General features: G+C 36.9%; 1 protein-coding gene across 2 annotated transcripts; it reads right to left on the reverse strand.

The window, feature by feature from the left end:
- Positions 1-458: 458 nt before the first annotated feature.
- On the reverse strand, positions 459-17,518 carry SLU7 (SLU7 homolog, splicing factor). 2 transcript variants are annotated; one of them, XM_021672212.2, is made up of 17 exons: positions 17,417-17,511; positions 15,205-15,353; positions 13,609-13,794; positions 12,810-12,963; positions 12,387-12,467; positions 11,933-12,097; positions 10,934-11,002; positions 7,890-7,937; positions 7,579-7,710; positions 7,234-7,331; positions 7,010-7,077; positions 6,522-6,661; positions 5,507-5,668; positions 3,769-3,873; positions 3,547-3,618; positions 3,194-3,310; positions 459-2,241 (listed from the first exon to the last, which is right to left on the reverse strand). In XM_021672212.2, exons 3-17 carry the CDS (start codon positions 13,776-13,778, stop codon positions 2,062-2,064), a joined length of 1,761 nt encoding a protein of 586 aa, XP_021527887.1. In that variant the 5' UTR covers positions 13,779-13,794; positions 15,205-15,353; positions 17,417-17,511; the 3' UTR covers positions 459-2,061. The 2 variants fall into 2 exon arrangements, with proteins under 2 accessions (XP_021527887.1, XP_021527886.1); XM_021672211.2 differs by lacking the exon at positions 15,205-15,353 and having other exon boundaries at positions 17,417-17,518.
- Between the last annotated feature and the right edge of the window lie 445 nt (positions 17,519-17,963).

A 17,963-nucleotide genomic window follows, 5' to 3' on the forward strand; every position in this document is an offset into this window, starting at 1 on the left:
CATGGAGGCAGGAGGAAGGAGAATGAGCCTTTTTTCTTTTTGAGACAGGGTCTTGTTCTGTCACCCAGGCTGGAGTGCGGGGGCATGATCTCTGCTCACTGCAACCTCCATCTCCTGAGTTCAAGCAATTCTCACGCCTCAGCCTCCTGAGTAGCTGGGATTTTAGGCCTGTGCCACCATGCCTAGCTAATTTTTGTATTTTTAGTAGAGACAAGGTTTTGCCATGTTGGCCAGGCTGGCTAGGCATTACCAATAAAACAGAAGATATGATTCTGGATATTATAGAATTCTTCCTAAATCAAAGTAAACTAGGCCTCATAGAAGAGGGGAAGAGGTCCAGAAAGGTTAGTGACAGGATGCTGAAATTTTCTTACACAAACTCACAGAAGCGAATTCAGGTTCCCTCCCTGTCCCATACAACTTTTCTGCCAAGTATTAGAAATAATGCTACAAACCACTCACAGTTAAGTATTGTCATTTATATATCTTTAACAAAAGATAAAATACAAAACAGACACAACAATGTCAGCCTTTATGTGGAACCACCTGTTTAGGTAGGAATATGAAAATTTTTTGCATTCTTTAAGAATTAAGTCTACTTGCACTGCTGTTTAATTTCATACCAATCTAAAGCTAGAAACCACGTATATCCAAAGTGCTTGACAATTTGATTCCGTTACTCTCACACTACCATTTCTGAGATTCTGCAGTATCCTACAGGTGGTTTTTGGTAGTTTAGAAAAGCCAGTGAGCTGTTAAAAGTTGATATATTTGCCAGGCGTTGTGGCTCACGCCTGTAATCCCAGCACTTTGGAAGGCCAAGGCAGGCAGATCATGAGATCAGGAGATCGAGACCATCCTGGCCAACATGATGAAACCCCATCTCTACTAAAAAATACAAAAATTAGCTGAGTGTGGTGGCACATGCCTGTAATCCCAGCTACTTGGGAGGCTGAGGCAGGAGAATCACTTGAACCTGGGAGGCGGAGATTGCAGTGAGCCGAGATTGTGCCACTATACTCCAGCCTGGCAACAGTGAGACTCTGTCTCAAAAAGAAAAAAAAAGTTGATATACTCATGTCAGAGGTTTTGTTAGGCTGTTTTCACTGATTCTACTGTGTCAGTATTATCTTCACAATGTTCTGAGAAGAGGCTTCAGGATCATAGCAATCTATTACTAATATCCCTACAAGCTATTCTAATTCTTTGAAGAAACCAACTTTAGGTTTTTTTGCAAATTTTACAAAGTAACAGCTCCTGGCTATAAATATTAGGATATTCTACAATTATAAAAACCTAATATTTATGATTGTTAAATAAAAGCAATCACAAGGAAAACAAATAGTATTGTAAACCATATCCTCTATGATAAAGGAAAGGATTTCTACATCTTAAAGGCTTATGTCCAGAATGGTAAAAGACCTACTACTGATCAGTCAGTATCAACCTAATGATGAGAAAATAGTTGTTTTCCATTAAATTAGTTTACTCCAGAGGCCAAGGAGAGAGAATCGCTTGAGCCCAAGACTGCAGTGTGTTATGATCATGTCTGTGAAAAGCCACTGCTCTCTAGCCTGGGAAACATAGCAAGATCCTATTTCTAAAAAAAATAAGAAATAAAAATAAATGTAGTCATAGAGTTGCTAGTAATTATTTTTAAAAAATGAAGCCCCTTTTTCCCCAAAACCAAAGTATGCTAATACTAAATACAGGGCACAAAAATTGAAGCAATAAAGTTTGAAGCTTAAGAAATGTAGAGAAGGAGACATTCTTAATAGGTAAAGAGCCAAGGCCTCTTTCTACATGACTCATACAACTAGAAATAAAATCTTAATCGAATTTTGAATTCTATTCCCGAAAGCAGACTTCATGTGCCTCTTCTTTTTATTCCTTCAGTATGGAAAGGAGTGAACTTACTGTGAGACATCTGAAAGATCTATTAAAGCCAGGCAGCAAGAAGAGTAGACAAGGATTTTTCTATCTACAATCATCAACAAGAAGCTGAATCTTCTCGTTGAATGTATCAGCTGCATCTATCTTGGATGGTCTTCTGACTAGTTACTACTGTCCAAGGAAAGAGGCCATGGGATCATCTGGTCTCTGACGTTTCATTCTATAGGCCTCCATTTCCTCTTCAGTAGGTTCCCGAGTTTCATATATGCTATTGTAAGGCCGCTTCCTCTCATCAATCTGCATGGTCTCCTTGACATGAAGAAGGCGGGCCTCCTCTGCATTCAGTGCCTATAGTGAGAGGAATAAAATGCATATCACAGCTCTACATCAGATCTCTTTTCTCCACAAGTGGCAGAGTACCAAAAGACTCCACTGAATATGAACTGCTCTATCAAAAACCCAGATTGCCTGAAAGAGCTTTGGAGTCAGCTCTTCCACTGTTAAGCTACAACTGATCACTATTTGGTTCATATGATATTTTTATAAAGCACAAAACATTCTATAACATTTTTAATTAATGTTGAAGAAATTTTATTTAATAACAAAAATTAAATGAGGTTCACTTTACTGATACAAGTCACAAATGACACTTCTGGTAGAGACTACAATTGTGACTTTTCTCAAAGACTTGCTGAAACTTACATATTATGGAGCTAGAAGGGAATTCTTTGTGGTCAACATGACAATAACTTAAAAACGCTTTATAAAGCATATTTCTTCTGTCCATTAGTCATAATATTAAGTACTCCAAGAAGGTAACACCTACACCCCCAAATATCTCCGTTAATATGACTTGGGCAAATCGCTCAGACTCTAGGCTTGTTTCATCATTTTAAAAATGCATTTGGAGACAGAGCTAGAGCATAGGCCTTTATAAATAAAGGCCTTCACAAATAATACTGGCCAGGAGTGGTGGCTCACACCTGCAATCCCAGCATTTTGGGAGGATGAGGTCAGTGGTTCACCTGAGCTCAAAAGTTTGAGACCAGTGTGGGCAACATGGTGAAATCCTGTCTCTATAAAAAAATACAGAAATTAGCCAGGCACAGTGGCATGTTCCTGTAATCCTAGCTACACAGGACACTGAGGCAGAACTGCGAGAGCCCAGGAGGTGGAGGTTACGCCTTTGCACTCCAGCCTGGGTGACAGGGCAAGACCCTATCTCAAAAAAATAAAAACAACCCAAAAAACAAAGAATACTGTTACTTGTCAGTTTTGCTATTTAGGCTTCGCAAATTACCTTTTTCAATTTTTCATGCTTTTTTTCTTCATCATCACTATCTGAACTGCTCTTTCGATGCTTCTTCTTTTTCTTTTTCTTCTTCTTCTTTTCTTCTTTTAGTTTTTCTTGATGCAGCTGAAAGGGAGGATTGAAATGCAGTGTTATTAATGTGAAAACAAAGCTTGGGTGCACTACGGGAGGCTGAGGCACAAGAATCACTTGAACCCAGGAGTGGAGGTTGCAGTGGGCTCAGATCGTGCCACTGCAATAGAGCTTGGGCGACAGAGTAAGACTCTGTCTCAAAAGAAAAGAAAAAAGGTCTGGTGCAAGTTTTAAAGCCCCGACTCCAGGACAAATGATTATCAACTTACCTCCATGAGGGTTTGAGGTTTTTTCACAGATTCTTCCCCAGTTACATCATTTATAATACATTCCTCAGAATTCTGTAGGGAAAAAACATGCAATTTGAGTTGAGTAATAGTTACTAATCATCTAAGAAAAAGTTAAGATTTGAAACATGAGACAGTATGTTTTAGTTTGACTTATGAGCTTTGGTTGTTTTATACCTTTAAGAACCAAAGACAATTACTTACAGCAATCTCCTTTCCAGCTTCTCCAGTACAATAGGAATACTTGAAAAAAGAGTGACAGCATTTGTATCCCCATCGGCCTTCTTTCCAGTACGATCCCCAGATATGCTGCAGAGAGAGAAATTACTTAAAAAGGAAGCTGAAATTAGAAACTTCTGTATACTGTTGATAGAAAATAATATAGCCCTTTAAAGGTAATTTGGGAGAAAAATTATGGGGATTCAAGGCTGGCTAACAGGGAGCAGGTAGTCTGACCTGAAGTGTGAGAAGCAGGTGCTGTAGTTACAAAGCTCTTAAATTCTATTCCCAAAAGCCTATAAAAAAATTTAGGATATCTGATTTCTCTTGAAAAATTAAGGACTGGGAAATTCTGGGCCTACATAATCACTTGGCAATAATCAGCTATTGCTGAACAGTGGATGCCCCTATTAGATAAGGCTTGTGAGGCTGGATGCAGTGGCTTACACCTGTAATTCCAGCACTTTGGGAAGCCAAGGCAGGAAGATCATGAGGTCAGGAGTTCAAAACCAGCCTGACCAACATGGCAAAACCCTGTCTCTACTAAAAATACAAAAATTAGCTGGGCGTAGTGGTGTGTGACTGTAATCCCAGCTACTTAGGAGGCTGAGGCAGGAGAATTGCTTTAGGCAGGGAGGCAGACGTTGCAGTGAGCCGAGATCATGCCACTGTACTCCAGCCCAGGCCACAGAGGGAGACTCTGTCTTAAAAAAAAAAAAAGAGAGGGCTGTGTTCTCCAGTATGTACAATTTGCCTGGCTCACTTCACTCATGTATGATCACTGGCCTGGCTCCTATAGGGAGTTAGGTTTTTGACCCTCAACTAAGAGAGACAATTGTAGTTTGGTTACTTTAAGAGAACAGTAAAGGACAATATATGCTTTATGATGCTTGTGATGCAATGTGAATATATATTACTTATTAAATATTCTTGTCAAAATATTTAACTTATATCCAATCAAGCGTTAGACCTGAATTTCTATTTATAAAACATACAGAGGATAGAGAAACAAGTTACATAACACTACTAGGAACCAGTCAATACAGAATATGAGACAATTCACAAATGAATTGGCCTAATCTGTTAAGTGGTCACTGTCAGGAAAATGAAGATATAAATTCTAGAAAAGAGATACAATAATAACCAAATAATGATCAAAATAAATTTGAAATGGATTCTGACTAAAACAAAAAATAGGTGTTAAAGGCATTTTTCTGTATACTTTGGAAAATGTGATTAATGACTGGATATTAGATGATATTATAGAATTAATGTTAACTTTCCAAAGTGTAATAATATCAATGTGGTTATATAGAAGAAAATCCTCATTTTTAAGGAGGTATGTGATACAGCATTTATGGATAAAATGCTATATATAATTTCCAAATGTTTCAGTCAAATAAATGTATAAACTACGTGTGTGTATATTTATGTGTATTTTACATATATATGTAAAACAGTGTGCGTATGCACACATACAACTAGACAAAGCATATAAGGCAGTATGTTAAAAATTTTGGAATTTGGTTAATGAGTATATAGATGAACATAGTATTCCTTCAAAATTTTTCTATTTTTGAAAAAATTCCATGAAGCAGAGTTAAAATGTTTTTTTTTTTAAAGCATAGAGCATATAAATGGTCAGTTAATGAAGTTGTAAAGGAAAAATGCAATACAGAGCAAAACTAACAAGAACACAAAATTGTTCCAGTTTAGCACATACTGTGTGATTGTGGATCTTCACATCCTCTTCATACTTAGAGCAGGCAACAGCCCGCTCCTGTCCTTTGATGACTGTCCCATGTCTTGAGTACTCCACATAGTCTTCAGTCTGGGCTAAAAGCAATTCAGCTGGAGGGGCATCCAAGTGTTCTTGGCCACCATACTAAAAGGACAATGGACATTATTCAATACATTTTACAACCTGATTTGCATTTAAATTTCCAGGAGAATATTTATTTCTAATCAGAAAGAAAGGGAACACTCTCTACTGGGTTTTGTTGTAGAAAGCACAGTAGGAAAAAAAAAAAGCCACCAATCTTTTCAGAGGCAAATAGATATCTCAGTTGCTATGCATCTGTTGAGTACAGTAAGTTACAAGATGGCCATAAATTCCCCTTATCCTTGTATGCATGCCCTTTTGCCACATGGCTTTGCTGTTCTTCCCATAAAGAGACAAAGTCTTTCTCTATCCCTTGAATCTGGGCTTGGCCACATTACTTGCTTTGACCAATGGGAAGTAGGCAAATGTGACCCAAGCAAAGGCATTTATGTACTACAGCATACTTTCTGCTGCCACTCTCTAGAACTCTGAGAATGCCATTTAAATAAGCTGTGCTACCCTACTAGAGGATGAAAGACCACATTGGGTGGCGATAAGCTGTCCCAGAAGAGGTCCCCTTAGGACAATTAGCCTGTTAATTGCTAAACACCAGAGTGAGGCCATCTTAGTTCATCACTGAACCTCAGCTGAGCAAGCCCAGACCAGGAGACCCGGCTGACTGTGAGAAATAATAAATGTAGATTTTAAGCTACTAAGATTTGAGGTAGTTTGTTTTGCCACAAAAGCTGATACAAAAATTGTATATACCCTCTGACTAAGACAAAGGAAGAAAAGGACTCTTCTTCATGGATTAAGGGGGACTCTACGCGTTATTTTCCAAATGTAAAACTAACGCTTATTAAAGAGTAACTTCTCTGTAACAGAAGTTCTTCTTCAGCATTTTGGTCAAAATTACCTTTTCCAGGATGCTTTCTTTCTGCTGTTCTTTGAAATCTTCTTTTTTGACTTTGAAGGACTTATACAACAGCTCTAGCTTTGTAGGATCTGCCTGTAGATGCACTTCAGATCCCTTGTCATAGGCTTCCCACGCAAACACTAGAGTAATTCAAAACATTTTAATGAATTGCCAGCTACCTTATTGTATGCTGCTTGAAAACAAGCTTTAAAAAACAATCCCCTGGTCAACATGGTGAAACCCCGTCTCTACTAAAAATACAAAAAATTAGCTGGGCATGGTGGCGCGTGCCTGTAATCCCAGCTACTCGGGAGGCTGAGACAGGAGAATTGCCTGAACCCAGGAGGCGGAGGTTGCGGTGAGTCGAGATCGTGCCATTGCGCTCCAACCTGGGTAACAAGAGCAAAACTCCATCTCAAAAAAAAAAAAACAATCCCAAACATCTTATGAGCTAATATAAAACGCCTTGACATAGAGCAAATACTTACACTGTGTCTGAGCCATTGAAATGGTATCTCCTGTGTACCTAACAAAGTTATCTCCAGCATAACTCACTCTGTAAATACAAGTAAAAAAATGTTTCAGAGATTGATTTAAGGAAAATTAATTTGTAAAACTGAATCTGAATTAAAATGACCACCATCTATGGTCAGGTCAGAAAACAATTAACTTTCCCTCATCTTGAAATCTCTACATTTAACTTGATACTTACTCATCTGGATTCTTTCCTGCATTGGCATAAGGATTCTCTCTCATCGCTCTAGTTTTTGGATCATAGTAGGCAGAATTTGGATCTAAATTCCTCAAATACTAATAAAAAAAAAATTAAAGAATAAATTAATGTTTACTCACAGGAATTTCAGCAGACTAGCTGGAGGAGTTGAACATAATCAATTAAATGTGTGTATACATTTCTGGGACACAGGTGAAGAGAAAAACAGAATGAAACCTTATCTTAGAATGACTCTGACTATATTATCCATATGCTACCCAGAGTAGATAAAATTTAGGCTAAAAAGACAAATATTTTTCAAATATGTATGTTAACAAGACTTACTTTTGCAATATCTTCTCGAATCCTGAGATTCCGGACTGTAATTCGTCTCTTGGAGTCAAAATTCTGTCCAGGCATGTCAATATCATCTGCATATTTATCTTCATCCTCATCTTCACTATTATGATCTTTTTCCTAAAAAGAGGGAGGGGGGAAAATAAAGTAAGAAGAAAGCAGCATGTAGGTTTCTTTTCTCCCCCTTTAACCAAACCCTTATTTACTTGTGTTCTTTAAAAGCTGTTAGTATTATTTATTATTAGTCATCAGAAATTTAAAAACTTAACGTATACTCAGAGACAGCAAATACGTATTACCGTCTGTGAATTTGGTTCCTCTTCTCCCCACTGGTGTTTTGGAGAATTCTGTATCATGAAAGAAGAAAAAGAATTTATGATTTCATTCTACGTAATCCAATTAACACTTAAAAAAGTTAAGACAATAAAACTTAATTCTAACTAAACAAACTCTCACATTTCTCAGTCGTAATGAGCACACAAATTCTGAATACGTGTGCCATTGTGAATAACTTCATTAGACTGTCTATAAAGCCAGCAACTTTCAAGAGAATTTTAATTGATATAAGATTACAACCACAGAACGGTAAAAGGAAGATTAAGATGATCAAAGTACCCAATAAATATAATTTCTAAATGTGTTAGTCTTCAGATATATCAGATTTATTAAACCTTCCTAGTTTCCTAGTAAGTCCAAAATGTTACTGGGTTCATGTGATCAACATTTTCAGAGCCAAAGTGAAGTTTGGGCAATGAAAAAAATCTACAAGTGACACAATACTGTAATTTAAGGAGAGGCCAAACTCCTTGTCACAAGGATACACTTTTCTTCACTAGCAATTGGTCAGAATAGTTTCTAACTCCACAGAATGCCTATAAAAACATGGTCAGTATTTCACCATGTCCCTTCACAAAGGCTTCAAAGGTTAAAAATACTTAAGAATACATTACAGCATTAGTGAGGAGATGTTGAAATACGTGGATGTATATATAGTATATAGATGGAAGCATAAATCTGCATAGCTTTTCTGAATAATGGCTAAGTGATATGTCATAAAAATTTTACAAATACAAACTCACTAAAAAATTTTGGAAATATAAACTCACTGAAATACACTTCTAGAAGGTTATCCTAGTATTATGTCAATAATATAAACATGTAAAAATGTGATGTGCAGTGCTGTATATGTGCAATGTTTTTTTCAAAACATTGGGAAAAAATCAAATTAATAATAGATCACTGGTTATATAATTTATTGCACTCCATGGAAGGCTGAACGACCATTAAAAGTAATTCTATCCAAGGTGCAGAAAAGTATGAATCATTTCCTAACTTTTTTGAATAAAAAAAGGGGAGGGGAGAGAAAGATGGGAATAAGAGTATACATTTGTATTTGCATTTTATTCAAGAAACTCTGAAAGGAGACACACACACACACACACACACACACACACACACACAAACAATAAAAAAAAAAACAAAAAAAAAACAGTTGGCCAGTGTTAGGGTGGATAGAAACAGGCATGGAGAGACTTCACTGTGTATCTTCTTAAACTGTTTTAATTTTTGAACCATGTGAATTTATACAAAAATAAATGATGCTATAGATCTAAAAACATAGACAGAAAACAAGTTCTCACTGTACTCTATGTTGTTAAAAAAAAAGAAGGTAATAAATGAATATATAAAGAATAATCCATTTAAGAAACATCTGGTATTCTGGCACACATAAACAAGTATATGTGGACAAGAGAGACCTGGAAAGGCCTACTTCAAAATTTCATAGTTTAACACAGGGTCTATTTTCTTTTTTATATAATGTTCCAATTTTTTTCACTTAATATGTGTTACTTTCAAAATCAGAAATATAAATGTTTTGTAAAAAATAATATTTTTGAGTTCCTACTATTTGCTAGTTCAACAAAGGACATTTACATACATTTCTATAGTGATAGCTAAGTCTCTAAATCTACTATATGTCATTTGTCTTAATATCCAAGCATCCAAGTGGGCAAAAATCATTAGGTCCTTACATACATAAAGTATCCTTACTGGGGAAATAAATTACACTATGTTTACAACAGAGAATATATTAGAACAAAAGAAACAGGCCCCTTTCTTTTCCCAAAGTTAGTAATAAATAAAAATAATCATGACAATAATAGCTACTAATTACCCAGTGTTTACTATGTGGTATGTATATAAGTTTCCTGGGAATAAGTGTTGTCATCTCTATTTCAGACATACTAAACTGAGGCTCACAGAGGCAAATTCACTTTTCTAAGAGCATGTTAGCTAGGCTTGTCTCGAACTCCTGATCTCAGATAATCCATCCGCCTTGGCCTCTCAAAGTGCTGGGATTATAGGTATGAGGCACCATGCCAGGCCAGAGATGGATTTTAAATACCTATCTAGTAACTTATGCTGATAATTTGCCTGATAGGTTACCTTAGTAACCTGGTAATTGCTTACTTGGTAATTATTTCAAGTTCTGTTTGCTTTGTTAGCTCATACATGGAGAGTCCCTTTTAGAAATTTAAACTAAAAAACTATAAATGTTTACAATGTATTTGTGCCTAGATTTGTTAAAAAGAAACTTGACAACTCTAATACGCATAATATACTCTATTACGTTGACAAGGATTTCAAAAAAGAAAAATTGACTGCAATAGTCCTTTCATTCATATAGAAAATGTTTTGCCCAGTTATAAAACTGATACATATTCACTGTAGAAACTGCAGAAAATACTAAAGAAAAAGGATAGGAAAAAAATTCATAAATTCCACATTAAATAAAAACTAGTGTTTTGGTCTTTCTGTGTGACAATATTATGCTATTTTTGTCATATATCATTCAAATACAAGTGTTAACAAGTGTCGTTAACAAAGCCTTGAGAAATGCCATTTTAAGAGATAAGCAGCATTATACCATGCAGATGCACTTAGCCAACTACATATTCCTGGACATTTAAGCTATTCCAATTTCTTTACTATTGTAAAAAATGCTGTACCATCTTTATGCATCATGATTTTTCTGAACTCTAGAAAATTCTTTAGAATGGATAGATCTAATAATTTAATTTGAAAAAGTAAGTGTGTATGTCTGTGTGTGTGTGTGTCTAAATAGAAATAGTGGCAATATTGTTGCCAAATTGACTGCATGAATTTGTATTACTATGAACTGTATATAAAGTATCAGTTTTATTTTTTCCCCCAATAGCATTTTTCTCTTCCTCTCTAACTGAAGATCTATAAAATGAATTCTTCTTTCAATTTCCATTTCTTTGTTTAAAAGAGTTTTAACTTTTAAAAATTGATTTTATTAATCATTTCCATTACTTACAGCCTGTTCCACTAATTTTCCTGAGGCTAATTCCTCTTGGAGTTTCTGGGCTTTCAATGTTCGTTTTGCCTTTAAAAGAAAAAAAAAAAGAAAGAAAAAGGAAACATTTAAATTTTACTTACAACATTTAAATTGTCACTTACATTTTTATATATTTAAAATAAATAACTTTAAATTAATTCATTTCAGAAAAGGTCACTGAACAAACCCATCTCTTTGGGATTCCTTGTAGCCCTAGACTTACTACTTTATAAATAACAGGAGTTACACACTGTTTGAATCAGGCATTAATGCAAACTGAACCAAATGGCATCAGTGGTAAATTGCAGAGAGCAAGCCCTGATGAAAACAACAGTTGCCATGTAACTGTAGATGACTGACTCTTACCAGGCAGGCGTGGGGTTACCATATATATTACAGTGTTCAAGAAAAGGTGAAATACAGATTTTTATATGAAATCTAATAATTTTAAAATGATATCTCTAATTTTTTTTTAAAAAAGCAGTGTGACTATGGCTTCAAAGAAGGGTGAATAGGTGAAATCATAACAGTAAAAACTGAAGTTGGGTTAAAATAAAATTTTCTGAAACAAATTATCCATTTCCCTTCTACTGCTCCCAAATGCTATGTGAGGCAACTATAATACAGGTTCAAGGACAAGCTATAGCCTGGGGGCCATACATTTCTAACCTCAAAAAACCAAAAGCTTTGGACACTAATCTGTCCTCATGCTTCCAATATCTGTTGCTACCTGAGTCAGGGAGTAAAGGACAATATAAGAATCAAAGAAGAAGAAACTGCTGGCCAATATGGCTAGCACACTATTTCCTCTATTCAACATTACAATTACAAAGGTAGCCTATACAGTAGTACTACTATTATTAAAAATGCTACCATTTTTAAAGTGCTTCAAGATTTGAAACACAGAGCTGCTAAATTAGATAGACAGCAAAAGGATGATTCTTTAAAAACAGCAGGAAAGCAAGGAATTTTGCTCACCAGATCAACTTTGGCATACTCTTCAACAATTTTCATGTGTTCTTCTGGATTGTAGCCATTCCACCGATCCCTCTTCCCATCATAGTCAAACATCAGTTGAGGCTGGACATGTTCATCTGGAGCTATATTAGTACCTGTAAATTTGGCTCCAACTCGCCTAGGTCTCTAGAAAGAGAGTAAGATTTAATCTTTTCCTAAGTGTTTATGGCCCAAAGGGAAACTTTATGCAACTTTCACAGAGTAGGCATGAATATATCATGGGACTTTATGATCTATTCAATTATCAGTTAGTCTTACAGCAAAAAATTTTGTTGGTGTTGAACCAATTCCACTCAAATTAATTTTTAATTGGTACCTAAATATAGGTGATCTCAGAAAAACTGAAGTAAGCTCTCTGACAAAGAAAAAAGAAAGACTCTGACAATCATTTTCAAAATTCTCCAGGTGACCTTACCTCAAAGCAGTCTTTCTTTTTGTGTGTCATAGCCCCACAATTTTCACATGCTCCTTTGCGGTACTTAGTAATTATGGAATTCTATAAATATATATAAAGAAAAACAAAGAAAATGTCTTAATCAAGTAAGTTAGAAATAACTTTGGCTCTCATTACTATTTTGTCTAGTGAAATGATTTTTTTGTTAAAAGGAAAATGAGTTAGAGTCTCCACACATTTATAAATATGAAAGTTTAAGGACTTCAGGAGTATAAACTTTATATAAGAAGTACAAAGATAAAGTAGTAATGCACTATGCATTTCAATACCAGATAAAGGGTTATATTATCTGTTTCTACTTTAAATAGCATTGCATTAAGAGTTCTCACATTAAGTTCTTAGACTCTCCATATCCATGAAGATATACACAGGTTGCCTGCATACCTCTTTTACACCCCTCTTGTACCATTCCCCAGATGAGCTGAATTGCTTTTGTTTCTCTGGTTGTGGTCTCTGGTGTTTTAAAGTAGGTCTTTTTGAAGGATCAATATACCACGGCACTGACGAAATATACTGAGGAATATGGGGGTTGATGTCTCTGTAATAAAATTAAATAAAAATTTTAAGAATAAAGTTGGAAAATAATCAGTATTACAGTTACGAAGGTAGTTTATACAAAATCTAAGAATAGAAATATTGTAGTGGTGGGGAAGAGCATATGTGGTTGCTATCTCTATACTATAATAAATAATAATTAAAAATAAAGAAATAATTTTATAGTAAAAATATTTCCAACTTAGAAACTAAGAATAGTGATATAACTGAAGAGGGAGAAGAGAGGAAATAAAAGAGATGTGTGTTAGTAATCTAAATCTTCTGTCACAAGAAGTTTTGGTTCGAATAATGTCTACAGTTAATTAAGATAACTGGGTAGGTATTATTATCTAGAGATGTGAAGGTAACAACCGGAAAAACTCAAACTGGAAAGATTTAACAGCAGTCACTTCTGTAGAGCAGGTCAGGGGTGGGAAGGGTGAAAACAGACTGTTGCTATTCATTATAAGCCCTTCAAGATAATTTCATTATTAAACCATATGCACGAATTTGATAAATAATAAAAACAAAAATGACATACATGATGAAGATAGGTTCCTTTCAAACAAAAGGATGAAAAATTAATAAACTAAGTGGACATGAATTTGAATTTTGAATGAACAGATCATACAAAAAATTAAGTACTTACTTTCCTTCTTCATCAACTTCTGCAGGAGCATTGCCCAATTTTCGCTGTTCTTCTAGCTCCTTCTTCTTTCTCCAGTCCTCTCTGGTCATCTTCTTTGGTTCTTCCAAACTCATTTCTTTGGACCCCGATAGGGGTGCAGCATTAACTGCATCTACAACTGTGGCTGACATGGTTACCTGGCCTCCTCTAAGAAAAAAGTCAAATTTACAGTAAAAAGTATGCCTTCATGAGTTCACTCAAACTACTAAAAATACATCCTAATAATATAGAAGGTTTCATATGTTCTTTTTTTCCCCATAGTATGTGTAAGGAAGGGTCTCTTTCCCCTCTTCAAGGTCTCTATATACTGTTAGCCCTGTTCCTCCAACAGCTCCAATTTACAGATGGAGAGAGACACACATGTGTATTTAAAATTTCACAGGACTCTTTTTCTCATATATATCCTGAATCCCTTGGTCTCAAACTTTTCTAACACAGTAACTCCTAATGAGAGAAAAGAGCATCTTATCTTTGTACCTCTTTAGGAAAGAACATCTCAAGTGTTATCTATATTCACTGTCTCCATTTCCTCATCTTCTACTTTCATCCTCACTCAAACTTAGCCCTCCACTCTAACATTCTAAAGAAAAGAGTTACATTAAGTCATCAAGGACCATTGTGCTAAATCCAATGGACATTTTTCAGTTCTGTTCCTTCCCTTTTTACATATTATTTCTTGACTTCCCTGACACTACATTCTCTTGGTTTTTCTTTTTCTGGAGACAGAGTCTCACTCTGTCACCCAGGCTGGAGTGCAATGGCGTGATCTCCGCTCACTGCAACCTCCACCTCCCAGGTTCAAGCAATTCTCCTGCCTCAGGCTCCTCAGTAGCTGGGATTACAGGTTCCCACCACCACATCTGGCTAATTTTTTTTTTTGTATCTTTCATAGTGACGGAGTTTCACCATGTTGGCCAGGCTGGTCTCAACTCCTGACCTCAGGCAATCCGCCCACCTTGGCCTCCCAAAGCGGTGGGATTACAGGTGTGAGCCAACGTGCCAGGCCCTCTTGGTTTTTCTTGTACCTCTCTTGTCATCAAATTTTGCCCAGTTATTTAATGTTGGATTCCTCAAGGCTCAGTCAGCAACTTTTAAACCACTCTAAACTCCCGCTAATGGACAAGCTCATTTACTTCTAAGGCTTCAATGGTCACAATACACCACTGCTGGCTCTCCAACTAATTTTTCTATAAAATAAAAAATAATACAGGAACAATTTACTTTTCTATTCAAGACTTTTCATCTGAGCTTCAGATATATATATCCAATTGCTTACTTGACATCTCCACTTAGAGGTCAGAGACCTTTAAACTCAATACATCTTAATTCAATTTCATGACCTCCCTTTTGAAATCTAATCTCCTTCTACTGTTCTCCCTATCTTAATGAAAGACGACACCATCCATCCCTTTACATTAAGTGCTTCAGCTTATCCCTACATCTATTTAATCACTAAGAACCGTTATTTTCACTTTTTGAATATCATTCAAACGCATCTAGTTCTTTCCGTTCTTACTGCTACCACCCTAGTGTAATTTATTACTTTTTCCTACTTACTGGTCTCCTCTGATTTCCTCCAATCAATTCTCCACATTGCAGACAGTGTTAATTTTTCAAAACACAAATCTGATCATATTATGTCTGTTATGGTTTGGCTCTGTGTCTTAAATTGTACTCCCATAATTCCCAAGTGTTGTGGGAGAGACCTGGTGAGAGATAATTGAATCACAGCGGCAGTTCCGCCCATACTGTTCTTCTGGTAGTGAATAAGTTTCACGAGCTCTGATGGTTTGATAAGAGGAAACCCATTTTTCTCGGCTTTCATTCTCTCTTGCTGCCCCTATGTTAGAAGTGCCTTTCACCATGAGTGTGAGGCCTCCCCAGCCATGTGGAACTCTAAGTCCAACAAACTTCTTTCTTTTGTAAATTGCCCAGTCTGGGGTATGTCCTCATTGGCAACATGAAAACGGACTAATACAATGTCCTACTGCCCAAGCTTAAAATCCTCCAATGCAGTACCATCCAAAAAGTCAATACAGCACCATTTAAAAGAAATACAATTCTAGCCCCATATGTAATTTTATGTTTTCCAGTAGTCACATTAAAAAAGTAAAAAGAAACAGGTAAAATTACTTTTACAAGATTTTATTTAACCTAATATACAACATATTATATTTGCAAATTTGAATTAGAAAAAGCTCTGTCTTTCAAAGTTGATATGGGTTTTACACTTATTTGGACTAGCCACATTTCCAGTCTCAATAACCGCAAGTGGCTAATAACTATCATAATGAATAGTGACAACTGGGCATGGTGGCTCACACCTGTAATCCCAGCACTTTGGGAGGCCGAGGTGGGTGGATTACCAGAGGTCAGGAGTTTGAGACCAGCTTGACCAAAATGGCAAAACCCTGTCTCTACTAAAATTACAAAAATCAGCCGGGCATGGTGGCACGCATCTGTAATCCCAACTACTCAGGAGGCTGAGACCGGAGAATCACTTGAACCCAGGAGGTGGAGGTTGCAGTGAACTGAGATCACATCATTGCACTCCAGCCTGGGCGACAGAACAAGACTACATCTCAAAAAAAAAAAAAAAAAAAAAAAAAAGTGACACTCCAAAGGATTTTATAATTCTGACTCTAAAAACTGACATCTTTCTAACACACCTACATGGTCCACCATGGTCTGGCACCTGCCTACTTTCCAGCCTCACCATTAAAACTATCCCCGCTTCCTTCTCTACCAACTACCTAGACCTTCTTGTAGTTCCTCTAACACACTGTACTCCCTGTAGACACTGGGCCTTTACACAAGCCCTTTCCCAATGGAAAGTGCTCAATGCCAGGGGTTCTACGACGCTTCTCAAAGGTGTTCGCTTCTTCTGTCTGACTTAGAGAAAACCTCCACATACACTTGTGTAACATATGAACTGATGGCCTAACTATACTGTGAAGAGAAGCAGAACAATGGTAATAATCTTCATTAAAACAGCTACCACTTACTGATTCTACTGTGCATCACCTCACCTAATCTTCACAACAAACCCAGTAGATAAGTCTGATGAACCCCATTTTACAGTGAAGAAACAGGTTCTGAGAGGTAAGATCCTCAGCCGAGGACACACTGTAGTAAGAAACAAAGACTTCAAACACAACTCTGACGCCAAAGTCAGTTCTCCAAACTAGCTTCTGGGTCTGAAATATTAAAAACTAAGACTGAATAAAGTATTTTAGTCACTAAGTTGTACTCACTAGTTTCCGTCGCTGTGGAGTGGCTTATTTTCTCCAACTAATAACAGTAACAGCTCCCACTTACTGAGGGCTTACCTTAAGACACTATTTAACGCTTTATTTACATAGATGTTTTCATTTTACACTCATGATACTTTACTGAAGTCAGATCATCCCGACTTAACAGGAAAAACAAGCTCAAGAAAATTTTTCAGGCGAGGAAATAGTCTGTAAATTGGGTACTGGAAGCAGCTTTCCTCGCTCGCAGTCTGGGGACCGCTCAAGGTCTCCGAGGCGTACTTAAAACCACCGCCACAAAGGCGACACTCTCATAGCTATCCCGACTGTTCCCCTAAAGACGCAGGCCTGGTCCTGCTGGGCACGAGTGCCATGAATGCGTCTCAGGGCCTCGCTCCCTCCACACCTGGGGGCTCATCACCCCCGTGAAGACAGATCCAGTAATTAGAGGCCTTCGACCCATCTTCTCTGGTTCCTCAACTGCCCTTCGCCCGCAAGTTCTAGCAAAATTTTCTCACCCAGTCCCGCAGAAGCTGACCCAAAGTCCATCCGACAGAAGCTCGGGTAATCTCGTAATGTTTACTTCCGGCTTTCCGCCTTATTCCGGCAGCCACTGAGACAACTTCCGGATGAACGGCACATGCGCACTAATTTCCTGGAGGGGGCGGGGGGGCCTCCGGTGCTCTCGAGCTTTCTCGCGTGTGCGTATCGCGCTTTTTCACCCGGGTTGTGCGGAGATTCAAGTTGGGCAGTTTTTGGCTTCTACTTAGGAACTTTAGTTTCTTTTAGAATCGGAGAATTTTAGGAAGTTTTTTAAAAAAAATACCCAGAACAGACTACAGCTTAAGCCTCACTAGGGGACTATGAAATGAATGGGGAAGTTGGTGACGTATCAGCTACAAAAACAAAAAACAAACAAAAAAACCAGTTAAATTTGGTACTAATTAGTAGCCAGGCTGTGTAACATGCTGGAGGTTTGGTGAACAGTGTCTTTCCTCAAATTTACATCAGAGTGCGAAAGACACCAAAACAGCTATTCAGATAATTTAGCAGTTGTAAAACGTT

Source organism: Aotus nancymaae, unplaced genomic scaffold, assembly GCF_030222135.1.
Source record: "Aotus nancymaae isolate 86718 unplaced genomic scaffold, 86718_ANA_hifiasm-v0.15.2.pri h1tg000015l_0, whole genome shotgun sequence".
Lineage (NCBI taxonomy): Eukaryota > Metazoa > Chordata > Mammalia > Primates > Aotidae > Aotus > Aotus nancymaae.